Below are 26,239 nucleotides of genomic sequence, written 5' to 3'. Positions count from 1 at the left end.
CCTAGCTACTCAGGAGGCCAAGATCTGAGGATCACAGTTCAAAGCCAGCCTAGGCAGGAAAGTCCATGAGACTCTTATCTCCAATGAATCACCAAAAAGCCAGAAGTGGAGCTGTGGCTGAAATAGTAGGGTGCTAGCCTTGAGCAAGAAAAGAAAAAAAAAATGCGCAAGAACAGCATCTAGGCCAAGTTCAAGCACACACACACACACACACACACACACACACACACACACACACACACACACACACACGCCAAACGAAAGTATGAATTCAAGTCCTAGCACACCCTGCCCACACACAACAAAACAAAAAATGACTTCTACACTGGGTGGTAGCAAATGAATTGAGAAGTTTGAGTCCAAGTACAGCTTTCTGTAGGATAAGCCAAGGAAAGGGTGAATAAGACAGCAACAAACATCTCCCGTGGGGAGCATGTCATAATGGCCAGAGAAAGCCAGGCACTGGTGGCTCACTCCAGTCATCCTAGCTACTCAGGAGGCTGAGATCTGAGGATCAGGGTTCGAAGTCAGCCTGAGCAAGAAAAGTCCTGGTGTGACTCTTACCTTCAATGAAACACCAGAAATCTGCAAGTGGTGCTGTGGCTCAAAGTGGTAGAGTACTCGCCTTGAGCAAAAACAAACAAACAAACAAACTTAGGACAGCCCTGAGTTCAAGTCCCACAGCTGACAAAAAAAATAAAGAAGAAAAAGAATAATGGCCATAGAACCGAGGCCTCGAGCATTCAAATAATCCAATCCACAGTTGATCTGTAAATCTGTTTATTTTAAAAAAGCATAGGAAACAAACAAAAGGCTAGCTAAAAATATGTACATTCAATAAATTATTTCCAGCTAAGTATTGGTGACCCATAGGAACCGATTCTCTAAGATGGACTGATAGATTTAGGATCTTGGTTGACTGTCCCCCTCTGAACACTGGCTACAGCATCAGAGATGCATCACGCTGAGCTGGACTGGCTTACATTTACGCCAATGAACACAGATGCTGGTGGCTCACACCTGTCATCCTAGCTACTCAGGAGGCTGAGAGCTGAGGATCTCGGTTCAAAGCCAGCCCGGGTAGGAAAGTCCGTGACAATTCTTATCTCCAATAAGCCACTCAGAAAACCAGAAATGGCGCTGTGGCTCAAGTGGTAGAATGCTAGCCTTGTGCAAAAAAAAACAAAAAAAGAAAACGAAAAAGCTCAGGGACAGTATCTGGGCCCCGAGTTCAAGCCCCAGGATGCATGCGCATGCGCACACACAAACACATGCACAAATTGTCACTTCAAGGTGACAAATGATCTGAACCCAGGGCTTAGGGCTACCCCGTGCTAGCCCGCGCAAATCTCTCTCCTGTCATCACATCTATACCACAACATGTGCCAGGGTTAGAATTCACACAGCCGTGAACCCTCATGGCCAGACACTAACCCCAGCCAAAATCCATCGCTTCTGCTTCGTGACCAGAGCAAGTCCACTAGATAACTGGAAGTTCGTGGCATCCAGGATCCCTTCTTCCCTCTTCCCCTATTCGATCCCTTTTCTTGGAGGAGGTTCTGGTTAAGGGGATCTCCTGGCGCTGCCTCAGTGTATATCTCCGCGAAGTCTCTAGAAAGATGCTGAAGTTATTCTGCTGCTGGTTTTCCGGGCTGTTGGGTCTCCAGCAAAGGTATATCTGTGTCTCTTTGGCTTCCATCACGTGGATGAGGATGTGAAAAGGTATAAGGTTCACTCTCCGACTCTGGAGGGGCACAAGGGGGAGCTTCATCGCTGCTCAACTTTGTAGTTGGGGCCCTGGAGCCTATGGGAGGTGGAGATGGGGGGCAGTCCCCCATTGGGCCTTGGAAAGGACGGTAGGTGTCCACCTCTGGTCGGAGAAAGGACCCATTCGATCCTTCCTGTAGCAAATGCCCGTACACCATGCAGTCATCGATGACGGCGTACACGTGGGAGTCATTGTCTGCCCGACCTTTCGGGAACTTTCTCGGCTGCCCGGGCATCTGGGTGTTGATGTGGCCATTGTAGATTCCCACCACCGGGCCTTTGTTGAGCTGCTTTTTCCTGTGTGTCACAAAGGATACAAGAAAGATGAGAGGGGCTGGGAAGGGGGCTTTGTGTTAGGATACGTGCCTAACATGCAGGAAGCCCTGGGTTCGATTCCTCAGGACTATGTCAACAGAAAAAAAAGCCAGAAGTGGCGCTGTGGCTCAAGGGGTAGAGCGTTAGCCTTGGGTAAAAGAAGCTGAGGCTCAGCACCCAGGCCCTGAGTTCAAGCCCCAGGACTGGCAAAAGAACTACAACAAAAAGAGGCAAGAAGCTTAGAGGTGTGCCATTTCTTTTGTTTGTTTGTTTGTTTGGGGGCCAGTCCTGGAGCTTGAACTCAGGGCCTGGGCACTGTCCCTGAGCCTCTCTGTGCTCAAGGCTAGCATTCTACCACTTGAGCCACAGCGCCACTTCTGGCTTTTTTCTGTGTATGTGGTACTGAGGAATCGAACCCAGGGTCTCATGCATGCAAGGCAAGCACTCTACCACTGAGCCACCTTCCCAGCCCCGAGGTAGGGCCATTTCTATAGAGACCCAAGGAACTTAGGCTTTCCTGTCTGTGTTACCTTTCAGTTCCTGAAATTGTTTAGAACCTGAAACTATGGCCTGGGGAACACTTGAAAAACACTTTAAAAAAGCCTTTGGGTCAGATGCTTATGGCTCACGCCTGTCATCCTAGCTACTCAGGAGGCTGAGATCTGAGGATCGTAGTTCAAAGCCAGCCAGGGCAGGAAAGTCCATGAGATGTTTATATCTAATGAACCACCAACAAAAAGTTAAAAGCAGAGCAGTGGCTCAAGTGGTAGAGCACCAACCTTGAGCACAAAAGCTCAGGGACAGCACCCAGGCCTTGCATTCAAACCCCAGGGTGAGCACACACAAAAATGAGACTTCACTAAAGAGAGAAGAGATCAGTTCATGGCCTGCTTGAGTTGGACACCGTGAAACTCCTCATTAGCAGAAACTACCCACATAGGAAAGACCCAGCATGATGACAAAATTCAGGATATGCTGGGGCTCTGCATGGTTCACCCGTGTCATCCTAGTGACACAGGAGGCTGAGATCTGAGGATCGCAGTTCAAAGCCAGCCTGGGCAGGAAAGTCCATGAGACTCTCATCTCCAATGAACCCCCCAGAAAACAGGAAGTGGCGCTGTGGCTCTAAGTGGTAGAGTGCTAGCCCTGAGCTGAAGAGCTCAGGGACAGTGTTTAGGTCCTAAGTTCAAGCCCCACAATCAAAAAAACCTACCACAAAACAAAACAAAACAAAACCTCAGGATATGCTGCCAGAGTTGTTTAATAACTGTATTAATTAACTGTATTAATTCTGGCTGGGTACTGTTGTCTGCACTCATAGATGACTGGACATAAGCGTTCTCTTGTCTTGGACAACCAAGCTTTGTGTTCTCTGATCCCAACAGAGGGCAATAATGACAATCGAGAGTGGAGACCATTATCCAAATTAGCAGAATGGACCATGTGATACAGGCTGGTACTTCACTCACTGTGGACTGGATCCCTGGTATGTTTTTGGGAGAATGAGATACAAATAATGGTACTGTTGCTTATAAATTCAGACTTTCTGGCTAGAATGATCAGTTCCCAAGGTTCCTGCTTGAAGCCTGTCATGGACACTCCCTAGTATCTAATTTTGCTCCCACAGTGTCTTGTGTGTCCCCACTAAAGCTCCCTTCTTGCTGCCCTGAACCTGCCAGGACGACAGGTCTGAGTCACAAGCACCAGAGTTCACTTCTGGCAATATGAAACATTCATCTTTGGGCTGGATGCTGGTGGTTCACACCTGTCATCCTAGCTACTCAGGAGGCTGAGATCTGAAGACTGTGGTTCGAAGGCAGCCAGGGCAGGGAAATCTGTGAGATTCTTATCTCCAATGAACCACCAGAAAACCGGAAGTGGTGCTGTGGCTCCAAGTGGTAGAGCGCTCACCTTGAGCTGAAGAGCTGAGGGACAACACCCAGGCCCAGAGTTCAAGTCCCACGACCACCACCACCACCAACAACAACAAAATCTTTGGGGGGGGGCATGGCGGGGTGGGGAGCAGGGGATGCAAAGCTAGAGAGCAAAAGTGAGTAATTAACAACCTATCTGGTCTGTATGATCAAACCAGCCATAGCCAGTGAGAGGAGACAGTCCACTTACTTTTTCTTCAACAAGCAAATAATGAGTAGAAGGACAGTGAGCAACACAACTCCACCTCCGACCCCGGCGATGACGATCACTGGCAGGTCTATGAGCAGAGACACGGAGACAGCGATGAAGAAATGAGCGAGGGTTAGCACCAGGCTGAAACTCCAGGGGTCTCCAAGATGGCCACCGCCAGCCATTTCCCCTCTACACACACACACACACACACACACACACACACACACACACACACACACTCTCTCACACACACACACACACACACACACACACACACACACACACACACACTGGTTTCAAACTGCAATCCTCAGATCTCAGCTTGCTGAGTAGCTAGAATGACAGATGCACGCTACTGGTGTCCACCTGCAAGATAGCTTAACGCTTCTAGGACGGCCATATTGTAAGGAACCCTCTCCCTGCAGGGAGAGGGTTGAACTGTCTTGTCCTCCAATAAGCTATGGAAAGCACCTGGCTAGCACTTTAGATATTTGGGGGTAGAGGTGAAAAAACTCCATGCAGTGTCTTATCTGACTGACTTTCTTTAAATCTTCTTCTGTTTTTGTTTTTGTTTTGGCCGGTGTTGGGGCCTGGACACTGTCCCTGAGCTTTTGTGTTCAAGGCTAGCACTCTACCACTTTAAGCCACAGCCCCATTTCTGGTTTCTTGGTGGCTCATTGGAGATAAGAGTCTCATGGACTTTCCTGCCCAGGTTGGCTTCAAACCACCATCCTCAGATCTCAGCCTCCTGAGTAGCTAGGATGACAGGCGTGAGCCACCAGTGCCTTTTCTTCTGCTACTTCTTTTCTTTTTTAAGTCAGAAATTGAACTCTGGGCATCACACTGGCTAGTTAGATGCTCTACCACTCAATCTATCATTCTAGCTCTTTTTTGGGGGGAGGGTTTCGATGGCTTATTTTATTTGTTCATTTTTGCCAGTACTGGGGCTTGAACTCAGGGTCTCTTACTCTTCCTTTGCTTTTGCTTTTTCTTTCTTTCTTCTTGGTTTGCTCAAGGCTGATGCTCTACCACTTGAGCTCTACCTCTAGGGCTTCCGATGCCAATTTTTCTCTCCTTTGTCATCTCTGAAAGATCCTAACGCTCCTTACCTAGAGTCCTTGGGGTAAGAGTCACCCAGAAGAGGAGATTGAGCTGCTTGCTGCTCGCAGGGCTACAGTTAGAGATATTGACCCAAAAGCTGTGATGGTAGCATCTAGGTTTGGGGAGGATATCATCTTCCAAGCTGAAGATTTCCTCGGCCTGGCTCCGCTGCTCTTGGATGATCATGTATGCACGCCCAGACTGGCACACCACACCTGACCGCTCCCGGTAGAAGGTCAGATAGGCTTCCTGCTCACGAGGCACACTGATGTTCCACGATACCGAGGAGAGAGCTGGCATGCCCCGATCCCAGTTAGGAGTCCGCAGGTACACTTTACTTGTAGTATCTGGGGTCACCGTGAATATGCCTTCTTCTGTAGAAAAAGAAGGAAAGATGGAGCGATGGAAGGGGTGACACTGTCCAAAAGAGAAATGTACTCATTGAGTGCCAATGGTTCTGCCTGTCATCCTAGCTACGCAAGAGGAGCTGAGGATCATAGTTCAAAGCCAGCAAGGGCAGAAAAGTCCCCATGAGACTCTGATCTCTGATCAACCACTCCCAGACTGGAAGTGGTGCTGTGGCTTAAGTGGTAGAGCGCTAGCCTGGAGCAAAAGAGCTCAGGGACAGTGCCCAGGCCCCGAGTTCAAGCCCCAGGACTGAAAAAAAAGAAAGAAAAGAAAGGTACTCATTTTCTGACTTATGAAACTGTAAACTCTCTGTATATCACCTTTAGAACAATACAGATATAGATGTAGACATATGTGTGTATATATATGTATACATATTCATATGTAACATATATGTGTGCATATATATTTTATCATTATACATTGTACACTATTACATGTATTATATATTATATGCTATATATGATATAATAATAAATTATGTATTATGTACATTATAATAGATTCCGTATTATGATGTATTATATAATATATTTAATATATTATATTGTATACGCTGTATAATATTTACACTAAAAAGGAAAAAAAAAAAGCGCTGGGTACTGGTGGCTCACACCTGTCATCCTAGCTACTCAGGAGACTGAGATCTGAGGATTGTGGTTCAAAGCCAGCCCAGGCAGCAAAATCCAGAAGACTCATCTCTCCAGTGAACCACCAGAAAACCGGAAGTGGCGCTGTAGCTCAAGGTGGTAGAGTGCTAGCCTTGAGTAGAAAGAGCTCAGGGGCAGCACTCAGGCCCTGAGTTCAAGCCCCACAATGGACAAAATAAAAGAGAGAGAGAGAGAGAGAGAGAGAGAGAGAGAGAGAGAGAGAGAGAGGAAGGAAGGAAGGAAGGAAGGAAGGAAGGAAGGAAGGAAGGAAACTAATCTCTTGTGCGATCCTCCTCTCCAAACTCACCACTTAATTAAGGGGCTCCTAAGATGTAGCCCCTTGCTCAAAGGAGGAAGGCCACGGTGGGGATAGGAGGGGGTGGAGGTGGGGAAGAGGGAGGTGGAGGAAGCCCCTCTCTTACCTTTCAAGTTTGGGATGAAGGACACAGTGAGGCTCTGTCTGGAGACATCTTGCAGGAAGCTAGAGGTGAATGTACGAAGGGTCACGGAGCTGTTCTCCTTCACCAGGATCCGCTCAATGGAACCTCCAGGACAGAAGTAACCAAAGTCATGGCCGGCCGTGCTACTGCCCACAAGATAGCTGTAGCTCGTGTTGCAGACTCTCTCTTGTGTGTGTTGCTGTAACTTCTGGGCTGGCACTAGCACCAGGCTGAGCTGGTCCTTGGGTACCAGCAGCTTCCACGAAAAGTCACGCAGCTCTACTGGCAGTTGAAGGATGTAGCCAGGTACCCGCAGAGGATAGGATCTCTTGTAGCAATATCGGGGGTCCAGGCAGCCTGGAACAGAAGGTGTGTGGGACCCCAATGCAGAAGAGATCAAAGCAACTTCAGCCCACCCCACCCCTACTCTCTCAAGTCAGCCTTAGGCTGCCCTGCTTTGCATTTTGTTCTTCTTTCTCCCCCTTCTGGCATCTTCCTGAATTAGTGTTTTTCCCTCCTGCTGGAACTTTCTTGTTCTTCACTAACCTGGGAGACAAACTTCTATGAGCAATGAGGAGAGAAATAGGCTCTGGTTGAACCAGGTGCTGTAGGTCACACCTGTAATCCAGGCTATTCAGAACGCTGAGATATGAGGATTGTAGTTCAAAGTCAACCAAGGTGAGAAAGTCTGGGAGACTCTTATCTCTACTACACTACCCAAAAGAAACCAGAAGTAGAGGTGTGGTGCAAGTGGAAGAGCACCAGCCTTGAGAGAAAAAACCAAGGGATTAGGAGAAAAACTGTCTTTTCTATCAGTGTATTGCTTAAAAGTTTCTGCTGTCTGGAAAGGTGGCTCAGTGCCAGAGTGCTTGTCTAGCATGCATGAAGCCCTAGGTTTGATTCCTCAGAACAAGAAGTAGCATTGTGGCTGAAGGGATATATAGCTAGCCTTGAGCAAAAGAAGCTCAGGGACAGTGCCCAGGCCCTGAGTTCAAGCCCCAGGATTCAGGGGGAAAAAAAGTTCCTGCTTTGGCTTGATTGGCTCTTCTCAGGAAAAGAGGCACTGCTTTGAGATAAGAAAAAGATTTGTAGCTACTCCGGAGGCTGAGATCTGAGGATCGTGGTTCAAAGCCAGCCTGGGCAGGAACGTCTGTGAGACCCTTATCTCCAATAAACCACCAGAAAACCAGAAGGAGTGCTGTGGCTCAAGTGGTAGAGCACTAGCCTGGAGCTGATCATCTGATCTCAGCCTCCTAAATAGCTAGGATTACAGGTGTTCGACACCTGTAGTAATCTCTGGAGTGTATTATTCCAATTGAGGCTGATCCAAAGGAAATAAACACACTGATATCTTCTCTGCTGCTCTCTTGTTGATCTTGCTTTTCTGCCCTGGATGGGCATTGCACATCAGATGATTGACTTCATTTATTTTTTTGCCAGTCATGGGGTTTGAACTCAGAGCCTGGGCGCTGTCTCTGAGCATTTCGCTCAAGGTCAGCGTGCTACCACTTTGAGCCACAACTCTACTTCCAGTTTTCAGGTGGTTCATTGTAGATAAAAAGTTTCACAGACTTTCCTGCCTGGGATGGCCCTCAATCACGATCCTCAGATCTCAGCCTCCTGAGTAGTTAGGGTACAGGCATGAACCACTGATGGCCCAGCTCCCATCAGATGATTTATAATCTACCTATGACACCCCAAGAAAAAGAGTCAGGGGCAGAGGGAAGAGACCAGAGCACTGGGGTTGGACATACTTATAGTTTTCTCTGCGTTCACCCACAAACGAGTCAGGTCATCACAAAGGAAAGATATGGTGTGTTTGGAGCCGGCTGTCAGGGTGACATTGGTACTGCAGGTCCGAGATTCTAGACACACAAAACAGCCAGGGACAAACTTGCGGCCATGTTTGAGGTGTCGGGGCTCAATGGTGAGTGACATGCTTCGTTCCTGGCTCAGGTCAATCATGTAGGTTTTATCTGAAACCACAAAACAGATATGAGTCAAGATGAGATGTAGCCACAAACCGACGTGTTGACTTGAAATAATAAAGACAAATATTCGGGGGGCTGGTGGCTATCATCCTGACTAAGGACGCTGAGATCTGCAGATCATGGATCGAAGCCAGCCCTGGTAGGAAAGTCCATGGGACTCTTATCTCCAATGAACCACCAGGAAACAGGAAGTGGCGCTATGGCTCAAGTGGAAGAGCGCTCGCCTTGAGCTGAAGAGCTCAGGGGCAGCATCCAGGCCCAGAGTTCAAGCCCCACAACCAACCAAAAGAAAAAAGAAAAAGAAAAAGAAATAACATACTTAAAAGGCTGGGCATAGTGACACAAACAAGTCATTCTAGCTACCAGGAAGGCAGAAATAGGAGGCTGGTGATTTGAGTTCAATCTAGGCAAAAGCAAAAGTCCCTAACTGGAAAATAAAGCGAAAAAGGGCTGGAGGTGTTGCTCAAGTGTTTAGCACTCTTGAAAGGCTTTGAGTTCTAACTCTAGTACTGACAACAAACCAACCAACAAAACAAAACACAACCAAAAAGAAGAGGAAGAAAGAAAACTGGAAAAAATTAAGGACTCCAGGTACTAGTAGCTCACATCTCTCATCCTAGCTAATCAGGAGGCTGAGATCTGAGAATCATGGTTCAAAGCCAGCCCGGGGCAGGAACGTCTGTGAGACTCTGATCTCCAATCAACGGCCAGAAAACAGGAAGTGGCGCTGTGGCTCAAAGTGACGTTGGAGTAAAAGAGCTCAGGAACAGTACCCAGCAAGTCTCAGCACGGAAATAAATGAGACAGACAGACAGACAGACTGACAGACAGAGAGAGAGAGAAAGAGAGAGAGAGTATCTTCTGGACAGAGCCTCATAAAAGCCCTCATTCAAGGGCATTTGTTAGATTCCAACCTTCATCCTTCATAGACTTCAGGTTCCGGAAGTCACGCCCACCTCCACACTACTCTCTTAGGGTGAGGAACCCGATGGGCAGAGTTACAGGATGACCCAGTTCTTACATAACCAGGTGAAGGTACCTCCAGGGGAGTGCCACCCTAAAGATTGTACCCCGGGGGTGATATGACCTCACCCTAGTCCTTGCCCCATACAATTTTCATTCTAGGCCCATCTTGCAGTGGCTTTTATGAGTGTGTGTGTGTGTGTGTGTGTGTGTGTGTGTGTGTGCGGCAGTACTCAGCCTTGAACTCAGGTCCTTACGTTCTCACTTTGCTTTATTGCTCAAGGTGTGGTTCTTTAGATATCTTTTTCTCCTTGCTGGAGGCTGGCATGCAACGGCTTGGATCATCTCTCCAGTTCTGTTTTGGGGCTCACCAATGGGAGGTAAAGAATCTGCATGGATTTCTCTGCCGGGGGCTGCCTTTGAACCCAAATCCTCCAGATCTCAGCCTCCTGAGTAGCTAGGATGATAGGCGTGAGCCTGGCCTCCAACCATATATTTTCTTATTGTACTAAAAAAAAAAAAAAAAACAACCCAACAATTGTATGCCAGGTGTTCACCACTAAGCCTGTCTTCACTGCCTAGCAACCTACTTCCTGAGATTGTGTTCAGTGTCCAAAGTCTAAATGCTCAGGAGATCACAGGTAAGAAACAGGTACCTCCCCCAGGCAAACTAGCTGGGAAGCCGAGAAGGAAGTAAGGAGGGGAAGAGGAGAAGAATGGAGGAGTACCCGAGCCAGGTAGCTCCTGCCTATAATCCTGTCTACCCCAGGAGCCTGAGATCTGGGGACTGTGGTTCAAAGCCAGCCTGGGCAAGGAAAATCCTTGAGACTCTTATCTCCAATGAACCCCCAGAAAAACCTGAAGTGGAGCTGTGGCTCAAAGTGGTTGAGCACTACCCTGGAGCAAAAGAGTTCAGGGACAGTGCGCAGGCCCTGAGTTCAAGTCCTGGGATGGACACCGGGGGTGGGGGGTTGGGGGGCGGGTAGACAAGCAAGGCTCACTTACTGCTTTCATTCTGTGGATGTTGAACCAAAACTTGAAACTGCAGTCTGAGGATGCCAGGGCTTTGGGCATCTTGATCACAGCCCTGGAGGGAGAGATTGAAGTTTCCTGCCATGTTCCCAGGCTGTTTGTCCCCCAGCTTGAACACCTCCGGGTTGGTGGTGGATCCGGGAATATAGTATTCCACACGCTCCTCCTTCCGCTCGCAGTTGGAGACGCTGAAGTTGAGGAAGGAGACGCTGGCCCGCAGGTGGGCAGGGAGGACAAACTGCCAGGTCATCAGTTCGTCCTCAGGAAAGGCTTCTGGGTAATTGGCAGACATCAAGGTAGCTGAGCCCTCACCCTCAAACACAGATTCGATGATGCACAGGCCTGTTGAGATGGAACCCAGACCAGAAAAGAGAAAGAAAGGGGAGGGAGGAGAAGAAATGATGATTCTTGGTTATCTGTGGCTGAGGGGTTGGTATGTTAGGAAAAAAAAAAAAAGATGGGGTGCCAGTGGCTCACCCTTGTCATCCTGGCTGCTCAAGAGGCTGAGATCTGAAGGATCACGGTTCAAAGCCAACCCCAGGCAGAAAAGTCCGGTGAGACTCTGATCTCCAATGAACCACCAGAAAACCGGAAGTGGTGCTGTGGCTCAACTTGGTAGAGTGCTCGCCTTGAGCTGAAGAGAGGCACAGGGACAGCGCCCAGGCCCTGAGTTCAAGCCCCGGGACAGGAAGAAAGAAAGAAAGAAAGGAAGGAAGGAAGGAAGGAAGATCTCAAATTGGGTACCAATGGCTCCACACCTATCATCCTAGCTACTCAGGAGGCTGAAATCTTGAGGATCATGGTTCAAAGCCAGGCTGAGGAGGAAAAGTCCATGAGACTCTTATCTCCAATGACTCACGCGCCCCCTCCCCCCCCCGCCCCCTCCCCTCCCGAAAAGAAAAAAAGAGGTTGGAAGTGGAGCTATTGCTCAAGTGCTAGCCTAGAACACTAGACAGCTCAGAGACAGTGCCCAGGCCTTGAGTTCAAGCCCTGGGACCAGCACGTGCACACACACACACACACACACACACACACACATACACACACACACACACACACACACACACGAAACCCTCCAGATAGTAAAATGCAGTAAAATAGGAAAGGAGAGATGAGCTTTCTGTGTTTGCTGCCTTTGTTTCCCTCATAATCTGCTTCATTGCAAGTTTATGTAATGTTCTTTGGGGAGAAGCAGTCCTGGGATTTGATCTCAGGGCCTCGTGGTTGCTAGGCAGGGGCACTAGTGTTTGAGCCATGCTTTTAGCCTGTTTTTTTTTTTTTGTTGTTGTTGTTCTGGTTATGTTTCAAAGAGAGTCTTGTTTTTTCCCTGAGCTCTTTTTGCTCAAGGTGATCGCTCTACCACAGAGCCACAGCTCCACTTCTGGTTTTCTGGTGCTTCATTAGAGATAAGAGTCTCTTGGACTTTCCTGCCCAGGGCTGGCTTTGAACCGTGATCCTCAGATCTCAGTCTCCTGAGTAGCTAGGATGACAGGTGTGAGCCACCAGTGCCCAGTCAGAAGTTCTGACATTATTATCATCCCAGCCCAAGAATCCTGATGATCTGAAGCTGTGAAAGCTTCATTCCGCAGAGGGGAGGGGAGAAGAGAGGAGGGGAGGGGAGGGGAGAGAGTGCTCACGTTTTATAGACGATGATCGATTGGTGATGTTGAAACCAGAGGTGTTTCTGGAGAGGAACCAAGGCAGGTGTAAGGCCACTTTCACACCCTCTTGCGTCTTGATCCGGGACACGGTGCCGTTACGACAGAAGGTTCCGATTTGGACCACGGTGGCATCAATGCGGCCGCTGATGGAGTAAGCGGCCCCATCTGGACACTTCTCGCCCGGCGCGATCTGCCTCAGTCGGGGCAGGGGAAACTGCAGCTCCAGGCCCACGCTCTTATGGGCTTTCACATCCCAGATGAAAGTTCTGTTGAGTCTGGGTAATTCTGACGTTGGGGGCTGAAGTCGAACCTCCCCCAAAGGACACAGGCCTGACATGCAATCTGCAAAGCAGCCACAAAAGCATTTTACTTTTATTTGATTGTCAGTTGCAGGACTTGAACTCACACCCTAGACCCTAGCCCTGAGCATTTTCTCCCAAGGCGAGCGCTCTACCACTTTGAGCCACAGCACCACTTCTGGTTTTCGGGTGATTCATTGGAGAGAAGAGTCTCACAGACTTTCCTGCCTGGGCTGGCTTTGAACCACGAGCCTCAGATCTCAGCCTCCTGAGTAAGCTGGGATGACAGGTGTGAGCCACCGGTGCCTGGTTAACATTTTAATTTTCGTATCAGTTCTAAAGCTTGAACTCGGGGCCTGGGTGTTGTCCCTGAACTCTTATTTATTTTTTAAACTCAGGGCTAACGCTCTATATTTGAGCCAGAGCTCCACTTCTGGCTTTTGGTGGTTCCTTGGAGAAAAGAGTCTCATGGACTTTCCTGCCCAAGCTGGCTTTGAACCGTGATCCTCAGATCTCAGCCTCCTGAGTAGCTAGGATGACAGATCCCCAAGACTCTCTTCAAGCTTAAACAAATGAATTCATGCCCAACATTGGGATGGTAACCCAAGAACAGGGTGAGGGGTTTAGAACAGATCCTGTGCAAGTTTCTCGGCAGGAACTCACCAATGTTTTTCTGGATCTCCAGGATAAAGTACCTCTCTGGATCTGGGCAGCTGAAGACGATCGAGACTTTTTCTCCAGGTTTGACGAGCAACATGGTCACCTGCCTACGAGCCATGATGATGTAGCAGGGTCTTCCGGCTGCAGCTGGGGTCCCCTGCTTTATGAGAACGGTCATACCACTCCCCGGCAGGACCACGATCTCAGAAGCCTCTGAAGGAGAGAGGAAAAAAGAGGGGGGAAAGAAAGGAAAGGAAAGATGAATGAAGAGGGAAGGCAGGCAGGAAGGGAGTAAGGGAAAGAGAGAGGAAGGATGGATGGATAGGAGGGAGGGGAAAGAGGAGGAGGGAGAGAGAGAGAAGGAGGGAGGGAAGAAGGGAGGGAAGGAAGGGAGGGAGAGAAAGAAGGGAGGAAGGAAGGAAGGAAAGAAGGAAGGGAGGGGACATCATGTGAGTACTCCAGCTGTGTTTTCCACATCTGGTGTTTCTAATACCTTTGTCTCTTCCTCTCCTGGTCTGAGAATGGGCAGGGTATACAGATCGACACCTCTGAGCTTCCCAATGACCCTGAGCCAGGATAGAACCGGCCAGGCAAGGATGCCTGTCTCTTGTTTGAAGTGGCGTGGGGGGAAGGGGGGGTTCTGGGGTTTGAACTCTCAGGGCCTGGGTGCTGTGTCCTTGAGCTCTTTAGCTCCAGGCTAACGCTCTACCACTTGGAGCCACAACTCTACATTCTACTTTTTTGGTGGTTCACTGGAGACTAGAGTCTCACAGGACTTTCCTGCCCGGGCTGGCTTTGAACCATGATCCTCAGATCTCAGCTTCCAAAGTAGCTAGGATGACAGGCGTGAGCCACCGGAGCCCAGCCCTGTCACTGATCTTAATTTTGATGTGATTTTTTTTTTTGGGGGGGGGGTCCTCCAAGCTGAGGGAAACTCAAAGGAGCCTTCTTGGGAGTAGTACACTCTGTGGATTTCCAGGACTAAGCCAGGCTGGATTTCTGAGTCACCAAACTCTCTAGTTTCCCCTGCCTGGATTCCGTCTCTCCGTATTCATTCATCCGGCTTCCAGTGGGAATTCCCACTGGTTTTAAGCTCATATTCATTCTTATTCACCCTATCACAGCCTGTCTGCTTCCTCTGTTAGTTCCTTCTCTGCTACCTTATTTCTGGGCAACTCCAAATCATAGCATAGGAAACAAAAGCAAAAGCAAAAGGAATTCTAACACACACACACACACACACACACACACACACACACATACACACACACACACACACACACACACACACACACACACTCCAAATCATAGCGTAGGAAACAAAAGCAAAAGGAATTCTACCACACACACACACACACACACACACACACACACACACACACAAACACACACCCTGTCCAAAACCTGTCCAGTCATGATGAAGAGACAGAGTCAGATCTTCTCTGTAAGCCCCAGGGCTTGATAAGTAAGGAATGAAAAGCAGATCTAATCCTGCCCAGGAATTCCAGGAGCAACCACAAACACCTTCTTTTTTTTCCCCATTGAAAATGGTGTGTTCTCATCCACAAGGTAAATCAAGATAGAATTAAAAAAATTTTTTTTCCAATCTGCTTGCCCGCCAGAATATCTCTGGCATATATGTGTGTGTGTGTGTGTGTGTGTGTGTGTGTGTGTGTGTGTGTGTGTGTGTGTGTGTGTGTGTGTATACAAACAAAACAACCCCCCTAATAAACCTTGTTTAAAATGGTGCAATGGGGGTGGAGGGTGGGGGGGTGGGACAAGGTGCTTTGGTGGAAATCTGTACATCTTGCTTCATTTCAAATGCATCTGGGAGTGTAGCTTAAAATCAAAAGATCCCTGGAATTTGAAATGTTTGGTCACTGCTGTTCCCTCATGTACTTTTTAAGACCACATCTAGGAGGTAAGGCTTGGCTGTTTGTTTGGCTGGTGCTCTACCACTTGAACCATGCCTCCAGCCTGACTTTTTGCTGGTTAGAGATGGGCTCTATGGTTTTCTTTCTCATATTTTTCCTTCCTTCCTTCCTTCCTTCCTTCCTTCCTTCCTTCCTTCCTTCCTTCCTTCCTTCCTTCCTTCCTTTCTTTCTTTCTCTCTCTCTCTTTTCATGGAGATGAACTCTCAAAAGCCCAGGCTGACTTCAACCCACAGTCCTCAGAACTCAGCCCCTCCCCTGATCCCCCAATGTAACTAGGATTACTGGCAGGCGTGAGCCAGAGTGCCAGGTGTTATTTGTGTTCTGACCAGATAAGAAGTGGCCAGCCAGACTGAACCCAAGGCTCAAGTGTCTAAGATCTCCAACATCTTCTAGGCCAGTTCCGTTCATCAAGGATTAACAGCTGGAGCCCAGCCGGGCTCAGCTCCAGCATTAGCTCTGGTTTCACCCAGTTGGCCTGGTCCAGCTTTGGACTTAGAATTCAGGCTCAGGGTTCCAAGGAGAGCAGCAGCTCTCAAAGCATGCTGGGTATCCCTGCCTACATCTTTCATCTAATTGAGAACAACATTTAAGCGGCTTCAAACCTGTCTGGTGGGTTCTTTGGCTACAAGGAAATGTGTGTGCATGTGTGTGTGTGTGTGTGTGTGTGTGTGTGCGCGCGTGCGTGTGTGTGTGTGTGTGCGTGTGTGTGTGTGTGTGTGTGTGTGTGTGTTGGTCCTTGGGCTTGAATTCAGGGCCTGGGACATTATCCCTGAGGTTTTTCTTTCTTTCTTTCTTTCTTTTTGCCAATCCTAGGACTTGAACTCAGGGCCTGGGCACTGTCCCTGAGCTTCTTTTGCTCAAGGCTAGCACTCTACCACTTGAGCCACAACACCACTCCCAACTTTTTCTGTGTATGTGGTACTGAGGAATCGACCCCAGGGATTCATGCATGCTAGGCAAGCACTCTACCACTGAGCTACCTTCCCAGCAATCCCTGAGCTTCTTTTGCTCAAGGCTGGTGCTCTACCACTTGAACCACAGCTCCACTTCTGGCTTGTTTGGTGGTTCACTGGAGATAAGTGTTTCACTTGACTTTCCTACCTGGGTTGGCTTTGAACCATGATCCTCAAATCTCAGCCTCCTGAGGAGCTGGGATGATAAACTTCAGCCACCATTTGAGCCACAGCTCCACTTCCAGCTCTTTTTTTTGGAGGTGTCGTGTATTAAGTCACAAACCAGGTACCTATGGCTCATGCCTGTCACCCTGGCTACTCAGGAGGTTGAGATCTAAGAATCCCAGTTTGTAGCCACACCTGGCAGGAATGGCTGTGAGATTCTTATCGCCAATAAACTACTCAGAAATGGCCAGAATTGCCTTTGTGCCTCCAAGCGGTAGAGCGCTAGCCTTGAGCACAAAGAGGCTCAGGGACAATATCCAGGCCCTGAGTTCAAGTCTCAGGACCACTGGCAAAAAAAAAAAAAAAAAAAAAGAGTCTCACCAACTTTCCCAGAATCTCAGTTTGAAGCCAGAGAGGGCAGAAAAGTACATACGACTCTCACCTTCAATGAACCAGCAAAAAGTTGGAAGCCAAAGCATGGCTCAAGTGGTAGAACGCCAGCCTTGAGCAGGAAAAATGCTAAGGGACAGCGCCCATATGCTGGGCACACACACACACACACACACACACACCATCACCACCACCACCACCAAATAATAAAAGGTGGCCCTGCGTGTCTAGACGGTTGTTGGCTGTCTGGGAGAGTCTGATGGACTAATTACAAGGCTTGGTTAAGTAGTTTGAAATGGTTTAATTGCAGGATAATTTTTTTATAATTCTGAAGGGTAATTAAAGGTGCTGACCCTTTGTTAACCAGGGAAGCTGTGCACCTCTGGGGGTCTATCCTGACCCTCAATCATGGAATTCCTCTAACAGGCAAACTCCATTCTCCACGTCTCTACCTCAGCCTACAAAACACAAAACAAAACAACTCTCGTCTCTCACAGCCCTATCAGCAATGCTAGGCAAAAATACAAATAAAGCTGGGTGCTGGTGGCTCACGCCTGTCATCCTAGCTCCTCAGGAGGCTGAGATCTGGAGGATGGCTGTTCAAAGCCAGCCCAGGCAGGAAAAGTCTGTGAGACTCTGATCTCCAATGACCCACCAGAAAACCAGAAGTGGTGCTGTGGCTCAAGTGGTAGAGCTCTTGCCTTGAAGTAGAAAGGCTCAGGGACAGTGCCCAGGCCCTGAGTTCAAGCTCCAGGACTGGAACAACAACAACAAAAAGTCTCACGGACGTTCCTGTCCAGGCTGGCCTTGAACTGCGATCCTCCGATCTCAGCCTCCCGAGGAGCTAGCATGACAGGCGTGAGCCACTAACGCTCAGTTCTCGCTTCATGATTGTTTTGAGCTTCCTCTACATTGCTAAGACATGAGAACCCCCTTGTCCCCCCCAAAAGAGCAGGTCTGTGGGTGGGGTGCCATCTCATCCAGCCTGGCAGCATCTGGGGTGAACACACACCCCAGGGCTGACAGCTAAGCTCGGAGCACAGCTCAGTGAACGGCAGAGAGAGAGGGCTGCGTGACTCAGCTCAGGCCAAGGTGTGGGTTGTTGGGGTGTGGGGGAAGGTGGGACTCATCTGCTGGACTCATCCCCCCCCCACAATCCCCCTACCCCCCCCCCCAGAAGCCAGGTGCTAAGTATGCATTCCAGAAAACGGCAGGCAGCTGGAATCTGAGCTCTCTCTCTCTCTCACACACACACCTCATTTTTTTCTGTCTACTCACACTGTTAAAAGAGGCAGAAACAGAAGACAGCAAGAATGGGGTCATTGATTACCCCCCCCAGCCCCCCTGCTCCCACCCCACGCCCCATTGGTGTCTCAGTGACTCATGGAAAGCCAAACCCGCTTGAATTCTTTTTATGTCAGTGGTGGGGCTTGAACTCTGGGCCTGGGCGCTGTCCCTCAGCTCTTCAGCTCAAGGTGAGTACTCTACCGCTTGAGCCACAGCGCCACTTCCGGTTTTCTGGTGGTTCATTGGAGATAGGAGTCTCACAGACTTTCCTGCCCGGGCTGGCTTTGAACCATGATCTTCAGATCTCCGCCTCCTGAGATGACAGGTGTGAGCCACTTCAACTTGAGATTTTAACCAAGTTATGATTTGATCTGACTAGTGTCGCATTCTTGAAAATTGGGGAGTCTTCTACACACCCCATTAAAAAGCACACTCCCTGCTGGGCACCAGTGGTTTCCCGCTTATAATCCTAGCTACACAAGAAGCTGAGATCTAAGGATCAGGGTTCGAAGCCAGCTTGGGCAGGAAAGTTGATGAGACTCTTCTCTCCAATGATCTACCAAAAAGCCCGAGGTGGAGCTGTGGCTCAAGTAGTAGAGCCTTGAGCACAAAAGCTCAGGGCCGTATGCCCAGGCCCTGAGTTCAAGCCCCAAGATCGGCACAAAATGACACATAAAAAGAAAAGACAAATTCCTTTACTTGCCACTCCAAGTGCTTCTAATTTCATCTCTACTCTGCTAGCCTGTGCTCGGTCTGTCCTAAACTAGAAACTTCTCAAAAGCCTTCCTCACTCAGAAGGATTACCCAGGACTTCAGGCGAACTAGACACTCTCTCAAGTTCATTCCAACCACAAACACTCAATTGTGTCCTATCGTGTGAGGTTATGGGCCCATTCTTGAGATCTCATTAAGGAAATGAGCAGGGCACCAGTGCAGTGGCTCACGCCTGTCATCCCAGCTACTCAGAAGGCTGAGATCTGAGGATCACGGTTCAAAGCCAGCCTGAGACAGCAAAGTCCATGAGACTCTTATCTCCAGTAAGCCTCCAAAATGTTGGAAGTGGAGCTGTGGCTCAAGAGGAAGAGCTCAGGGATGGTACCTGGGCCTTGAGTTCAAGCCCCAGGATGGGAAGGGAAGGAAAGAAAGAAAGAAAGAAAGAAAGAAAGAAAGAAAGAAAGAAAGAAAGAAAGAAAGAAAGAAAGAAAGAAAGAAAGAAAGAAAGAAAGAAAGAAAGAAAGAAGGGAAGGAGGGAAGGAGGGAAGGAGGGAAGGAAAGGAGGAAGGAAGGAAAGAAGGAAGAAAGGGAGGGAGGGAGGGAGGGAGGAAGGAAGGAAGGAAGGAAGGAAGGAAGGAAGGAAGGAAAGAAGGAAGGAAAGAAGAAAATACAGTCAGCTGGGTGCTGGTGGCTCACGCCTGTAATCCCAGATACTCTGGATGCTGAGATCTGAGGATCTTGGTTCGAAGCCAGACTGGGCAGAAAAGCCCATGAGACTCTTAGCTCCAATTAGTTACCAAAAATTCCAGAAGCAGGAGCAGTACTAGCCTTGAGGAAAAAAAAGAAAAAAAAGAAAAGCTCAGGGATCGTGTCCAGGTTCTGAGTTCAAGGCCCCCCCCTAGAAAATACAGTCAAATATGCCCCTAACATTTCAAATAAACTCTCAATATTCTTTTAATTCTTCTGGGGAGCAGTCCGGTCGTGGGGCCTGAACTCTGGGCCTGGGCGCTGTCCCTCAGCTCTTCAGCTCAAGGCCAGCGCTCTACCACTTGAGCCACAGCACCACTTCTGGCTTTTTGCTTTTTGCTTATGTGGTGCTGAGGAATCGAACCCAGGGCCTCAGGCATGCAAGGCAAGCGCTCTACCACTGAGCCACCTTCCCAGCCCTTCAATATTCTTTACTTAGCAACATTTTCTGTGTAGCATCTGCTAGATGTGGCAGAAAGGAACCCGGAAACAATCCTGTCTTTTGTTTGTTTTTAACACCTACCCTAGCTACTTTTCCTTCTTTCCCTCCATCCACCCTAATTTATGGAACTGTCAAACACAAATCCCCCTTTGGGTGATTTTGGGTCAAAGACCCAAATCATTTCCTAGATAATTCTATTAAAAAAAATACAACAAACATGAGCCAGAAGCTGATAGCTCACGCCTGTCACCCTAACTTCTCAGGAGACCCAAGTCTGAGGATCGTGGTTCAAAGCTAGCCTGAGTAGGGAAGTCCATGAAGTAGATTTGTATGGTTCAAGTGATACAGCACCAGCCTTGAGTAAAATATCAGGCCCTGAGTTCAAGCCCCAATACCAGCACAATAATCAAAACAAGCAAACATGGGAAATCTCTGCTAGTCTGTGTAGACGTCTCATATCAAAATTCTCACACAAAGAAAGCAGATTGTTTTTTGGCCAGTCGTGGGGCTTGAACTCAGGGCCTGGGCGCTGTCCCCTGAGCTCCTTTTGCTCAAGGCTAGCACTCTACCACTTGAGCCACAGCACCAACCGATGGATTTTTCGGTTTCTGTGGAGGAATCGAACCCAGGGCTTCATGCATGCTAGGCAAGCACTCTACCACTAAGCCACAATGCCAGTCCAGAAAGCAGATTCTTTACTAGTTTTTTTTAACACATGTTCCAACTTTCAGGGACACAGAGGTCCATTTCTTTCCAACCAGAACTTCTGGAAATTCACAATCCCAGCAACAAACATCTCCCCCCCACCTCCAGTCAAAACCCACAGCCCCCAGAGGTGCAGCTGACTCATGAAGCAAGCGGGGGACAGGGGAGCTATCAACCTCCTTTTCTACCATTTTGAATCAATGATCTTAAACTGAGAGAGAGAAGTGGGGAGGGAGGAAGGAAACAGAGTATATGGGTGGGGATCATGGAGGGGCGAGAGGTAAAAACTCCCTCACCTGACCACCCTAGTAGCTCACTACATTAATCTAGGCAGAGGGGAGGAAACTCAATTTCCCGCTGCCTTTGGATGTCTCCCCGCACCCCCTTCCCCAAATCCCACTGAAATCCCTTTCTTGGATGGGTAGCAGGTACCATGAGGTAGCTCCTTCTTCTTCTTCTTCTTCTTCTTCCTCCTCCTCCTCCTCCTCCTCCTCCTCCTCCTCCTCCTCCTCCTCCTCCTCCTCCTCCTCCTCCTCCTCCTCCTCCTCCTCCTCCTCCTCCTTCTTTTCCTCTTCCTCCTCCCTCTCCCCCTCCTCCAGGGCTGAGCTCAACCTTTCCCAGTCCAGAGTCAAGAGTGGGCCCCGTCCACGTGTCCAGCCTGGGGCCAGTGGGTTTGAGAGATGCCCTAAGCCATCACCCCCCCCCCATAATGCACTTTGGAGGAGTTGGAGGAGAGAGGGGCTGTGGATCTTGGGACACCCCCTCCCCGATCTCAGAACCTGCCAGCTCCCTCCCTCTGCCCCCCTTCCCCCCTTCCCCACCCCCAACACTTCCAGAACACCCCTCTCTGGGGAGGGCTGGGGAGGAAGGTCTCTCCCCCCACCCCTCCACCCCAACTTACCTGTCCTGAGGGCCCCAGCCAGGAGCAGAGCCCCCAACAGTGCGATCGGGCCCCTGTGGGGAAAGCCAGCCATGGCTCTAGGGGTGTCTTGGCTTCAGGGGGGGCGGTCAATCCCTGGCAGTTTGGCTGGGAGCTGGGGAGCCGTGGGCACCACCCAGGCTGGCGCCCCGCTGAGCCCCAGCCCCGCCTGGCCCAGCCCTGCCCAGCCTTGCTCACCAGCACGCAGGTGATTTCAGGCCCAGACTCCGCCCAGCAGCTCTGGCCTCTTCCTCCTGCTCCTCCTCCCCTTCCTGCCTCGGTGGCCACTCCTGCTGCCCAGGTTGAGCTTTGTCTCCTCCCTTCTGAGGTTGAAGGTCCTTCTTGCTAGGCTGTGATCCCCGGGGAAAACCCTCATCTCTGCCCGCCTCTCCCCTATGCCAACCCCGGGCAGACCAGGGAGTTAAGCCTGGAAGCTCACTGCTGTCCAATTAGCTCCTTGGAAAGCTGAGATCTGAGCGTCCAGGTTTGAAGCCAGCCTGTCCAGGAAGAATCCGTGAGACTTTATTTTGTTGGGAGGTGGTGGTGATGGTGGGATTTGAACTCAGGGCCTGCGCGCCGACCCTGAGCTCTTTTGCTCAAGGCGAGTGCTCTACTACTTGAGCCACAGCTCCATTCCCAGCTTTTCTGGTGGTTCATGGGAGAGAAGAGTCTCACGGGCTTTCCTGCCTTGGCTGGCTTTGAACCACGATCCTCAGATCTCAGCCTCCTGAGTAGCTGGGGTGACGGGCGGGAGCCACTGGTGCCTGGCTGGCTGGTTGTTCCCTTTAAGAAAAGAGGAAGAAGACCTTGCTCTTCTGAAGAGTTGTCTGCCTTCTACGTAAGATGGTTATCACGATGCTTTTTCCTGGAACCTACGAGAAAGTAGCAGAAAAATAGCTCAGGCCAAAGACTGCTACAGGACTTTCAGTTTGCTTCACAGGGCTTCACTCTAGAGGTAGAGATCTGGAGGACTGTGGTTCAAAGCAGGCTGGGCCAAAAACCAGAGTGGAAAATATCCCCCATCTCAAGCAATAAAGTAGGGTGGAGCGATGCATACCTGTCATCTCGGCCATGCAGGAGGCCAGAGATATACAGCTTACATCTGTCAGGAGGCTGAGATCTGAGGATTGCCGTTCAAAGCCAGCCTGGGCAGAAAAGTCCCTGGGACTCCAATAAGCCACTCAAAATCCAGAATTGGGCTGGGAAGGTGGCTCAGTGGTAGAGTGCTCGCCTAGCATACATGAAGCCCTGGGTTCGATTCCTCAGTACCACATACACAGAAAAAGCCAGAAGTGGCGCTGTGGGTTCAAGTGGTAGAGAGCTAGCCTTGAGCAAAAAAGCTCAGGGACAGCGCCCAGGCCCTGAGTTCAAGCCCCAGGATTGAAGAAAGGAGAGAGAGAGAGAGAGAGAATTCAATCTGTGACTCAGTTAGCTGGTAGAGAACATTGAATGAGATCATACAAAGTGATTTCTGCTTCTTCTTCACCTTTCCCCAGATTGCAACATCCAAGAATCAGATGAACAAGGCCAGGGGGTGGAAAGAGAAAAAGCAAAACCGATTCTCCTCCTTGTTTAAGCTTGAACAACCAGTCCTCTTAAGTCAGCTGCCCTGGGGCTCTTCCCTGGAGCCCAAAGCTCTCTCTGATAGGATCCATGTCCACTTACTCACCCGCTTAGCTGTCTTGTTCATTCCTTTCCTGCTTTTGGGGGGGGGGGGGAGAAATATGGCTGTGTGTGTGTGTGTGTGTGTGTGTGTGTGTGTGTGTGTGTGTGTTTGATTTCAGGGATGTCCTTCTTGTTAAAAAGAGAAATCAAGTCCGAAATCCACAGACTTCAACCTGGCCCCTGAGCAGTTTGAAGCCAGCCCTGGCAAGCATGTCCCAGAAACTCCAATAAATTACCTAAAAGCAAAGCAAAACCAAACCAAAAGATGGAAGTGGAGGTGTGGATCAAGTGGTAGAGCGCTAGCCTTGAGCAAATGAAGCTCAGGGACAGCGTCCAGGCTCTGAGTTCAAGTCGCAAGACCGACAAAAGATAAAAAAATAAAAATCTATATCCTCTTCCTCCTCCTTGTCTTCTTCCTCCTCTTCCTCCTCCTCCTTCTCACGTAGGAAGCAAATAAACAAGGCTTCCTAAGGCTTGACCCTCCTAACCAAGAGCCTGTTGAAGATTTATACCATCCTCCCTGTATCTCAGAAGCTGGCCTCAGTTTCCCATCTGGTGTCTTACTCTAATATCAAATCAACTTTGTCTCTGCTTTCATTTCTCCTGCCCTATAATATTTTATTTTATTTTTGCTGCAGGGGCTGGGGCTTGAACTCTGGGCCTGGGCACCATCCCTCAGCTCTTCAGCTCAAGGCCAATGCTCTACCACTTGAGCCACAGCGCCACTTCCAGCTTTTTGGTGGTTCCTTGTGGGACAGAGTCTCACAGACTTTCCTGCCTGGGGCTGGCTTTGAACCTGCAATCCTCAGATCTCAGCCTCCTGAATAGCTAGGATGACAGGTGGGAGCCACCAGCAAATCTGGCTTTCTACTTCTATTTTAGTTTTCCACAAATAACAGCCTACTGGTGCCTTGTTTTTCCCCTCTAGGGTATTTGGTTTGCTGTTTGCTGGTGGTTTTTGTTTTTCTGCACGACAAGCTTCCTTGCTTATCTCTCCCTGTCCAACAGAGTCCTCAACATGGCTGTTTTTACAGCTGTGTGGGTGACAAAGCGCTTGCCCCGGCCTGCCTGCCCAGGCTTCAGATTGCTCACCTTGCAGTGTGGGTGGGGCCGGAAGCAGGTGGCCACTGAGGATTGGTCAGTGCAGGTGCTATTCATGGGGTGTGGGTGGGTACCTGGCAGCAGGCTGGAAAGCCAGCCACGCTCCATAGCACCTCTAGTCGCTGGCTCATTTCACACCATCTGCTCAGGGTCAGTATTTCTTCACCAGCTTTGCTCCGTCAGAAAAAAAAAAAAAAAGTTCAAGGAGCTTGGGCATTGGTGGCTCACACCTGTCATCCTACCTCCTTAGTGTTAGGTTTTTAAAAAGAGGTGGCCGAGTAAGAACTGCACCACGCCCATGGTATTCAGGGAAGGGGTAGGTTTATTCATCCTTCAGGCTGAAACCTGGCCATCTTGGTCCTCCACGCGGTGGGGAAAGGCCTGGGAAAGACAGAAAGCGAGAGAGCTGGGGAAAAGAGCTAAGAGAAAGCTAGAAAAGAGAGAAAATAGCTAGAAAAGAGAAGAGCTAGAAAAGAGCAGAGAGAGAGCGTCTGGGCCTGCGCTAGGCCTTATCTAGGGTATGGGCGGAGAAAGGTGTGGCCACATCAAATTCAGATGTGACCTCTTCCAGGTGTCCCAGTTGCCTAGGTAACGCAGGGACTGGGCGGAGACTTTGCTGCGAGGAGGGTGGAGTCTGCTCGCCATCCAGGAGCGGACGTTACACTTAGGAGGCTGAGATCTGAGGATCAAGGGTTCAAAGCCAGCCCAAGCAAGAAGGTCCATGAGTCTCTCTCCAATGAACCAACAGAAAACAGAAGTGGAGCTGTGGCTCAAAATAGAAGAGTGCTAGCCTCATACAAAAAAAGGGTTCAGGCACAATGCCCAGGCCCCAAGTTCACACCCCAGGACCAGCACTCACTAATCATAGTATATAATAATAATAATCATTTGACCACTGATGTATATCCAGAGTCATTAAACACTCATAGCTTCTGATCACTTCTTGTTGCTTCTTTCTTCTCTCTCTCGCTCTCTCTCTCTCGCTGGTCCTGGGGCTTGAACTCAGGGCCTAAGCACTGTCCCTGAACCTCTTTGTGCTCAAGGCTAGCACTCTACCACTTGAAACACAGCTCCACTTCATGGTTTTGGTGGTTCATTGGAGAGAAGAGGCTCACAGACTTTCCTGTCTGGGCTGGCTTTGAACCATGATCCTCAGATCTCAGCCTCCTGCGTGGTTAGGATAACATGACTGTGGTGTCCTGAGGATAATTCTGTTTTCAGGTTTAGAAAAAAAAATCTCTAGGCAGAAGAACGTTTGCTCCTTGCAGGGAAAAACCTAGAAAGCATCGAAGTACCTAACAGTTCAGGGATGATGACCTGAAATGAAATGTGGTTGAATCACTCTGTGCTACACTGCGCTCCCTCGATAAGAAAGAAAGGGAGTAGCCGGGTGCCCCTGGCTCAAGCCTGTCATCCTAGCTACTCAAGAGGCTGAGATCTGAGGATCAGGGTTCAAAGCCAGCCTGGGCAGGAAAGTCTGTGACACTCTTTTGTTTTTTTCTTTGTTGGTCATGGGGTCTGAACCCTGGGCCTGGGCGCTGTCCCTCAGCTCTTCAGCTCAAGGCAAACGCTCTACCACTTGAACCACAGTGCCACTTCTGGTTTTCTGGTAGTTCATTAGAGATCAGAGTCTCGTGGACTTTCCTTCCTGGGCTGGTTTCAAACCATGATCCTCAGATCTCAGCCTCCTGAGGAGCTAGGATGACAGGTGTGGGCTGTCAGCGCCTGGCAGTGCTCATGTTCTTATCAGGACCAAGGTTCTAAGTTTCCCTCCTGTGCCTGAATTAAAATCCCTTCTCCTGG

The 26,239-nt window shown here is 49.4% G+C and overlaps 1 protein-coding gene across 1 annotated transcript; it reads right to left on the bottom strand.

The window, feature by feature from the left end:
- Positions 1 to 763: 763 nt before the first annotated feature.
- On the bottom strand, positions 764 to 21,877 carry Cdcp1 (CUB domain containing protein 1). The gene is made up of 9 exons (XM_070017581.1): positions 21,653 to 21,877; positions 13,418 to 13,627; positions 12,432 to 12,797; positions 10,768 to 11,136; positions 8,563 to 8,784; positions 6,791 to 7,165; positions 5,319 to 5,684; positions 4,207 to 4,294; positions 764 to 2,064 (listed from the first exon to the last, which is right to left on the bottom strand). Exons 1-9 carry the CDS (start codon positions 21,723 to 21,725, stop codon positions 1,629 to 1,631), a joined length of 2,505 nt encoding a protein of 834 aa, XP_069873682.1. The 5' UTR covers positions 21,726 to 21,877; the 3' UTR covers positions 764 to 1,628.
- Between the last annotated feature and the right edge of the window lie 4,362 nt (positions 21,878 to 26,239).

Source organism: Dipodomys merriami, unplaced genomic scaffold (genome assembly GCF_024711535.1).
Source record: "Dipodomys merriami isolate MVZ:Mamm:240054 unplaced genomic scaffold, mDipMer1.0.p SCAF_125, whole genome shotgun sequence".
Classification (NCBI taxonomy): domain Eukaryota; kingdom Metazoa; phylum Chordata; class Mammalia; order Rodentia; family Heteromyidae; genus Dipodomys; species Dipodomys merriami.
The sequence above is the reverse complement of the archived record's forward strand: the minus strand, read 5'-3'. Positions and strand labels throughout refer to the sequence as shown.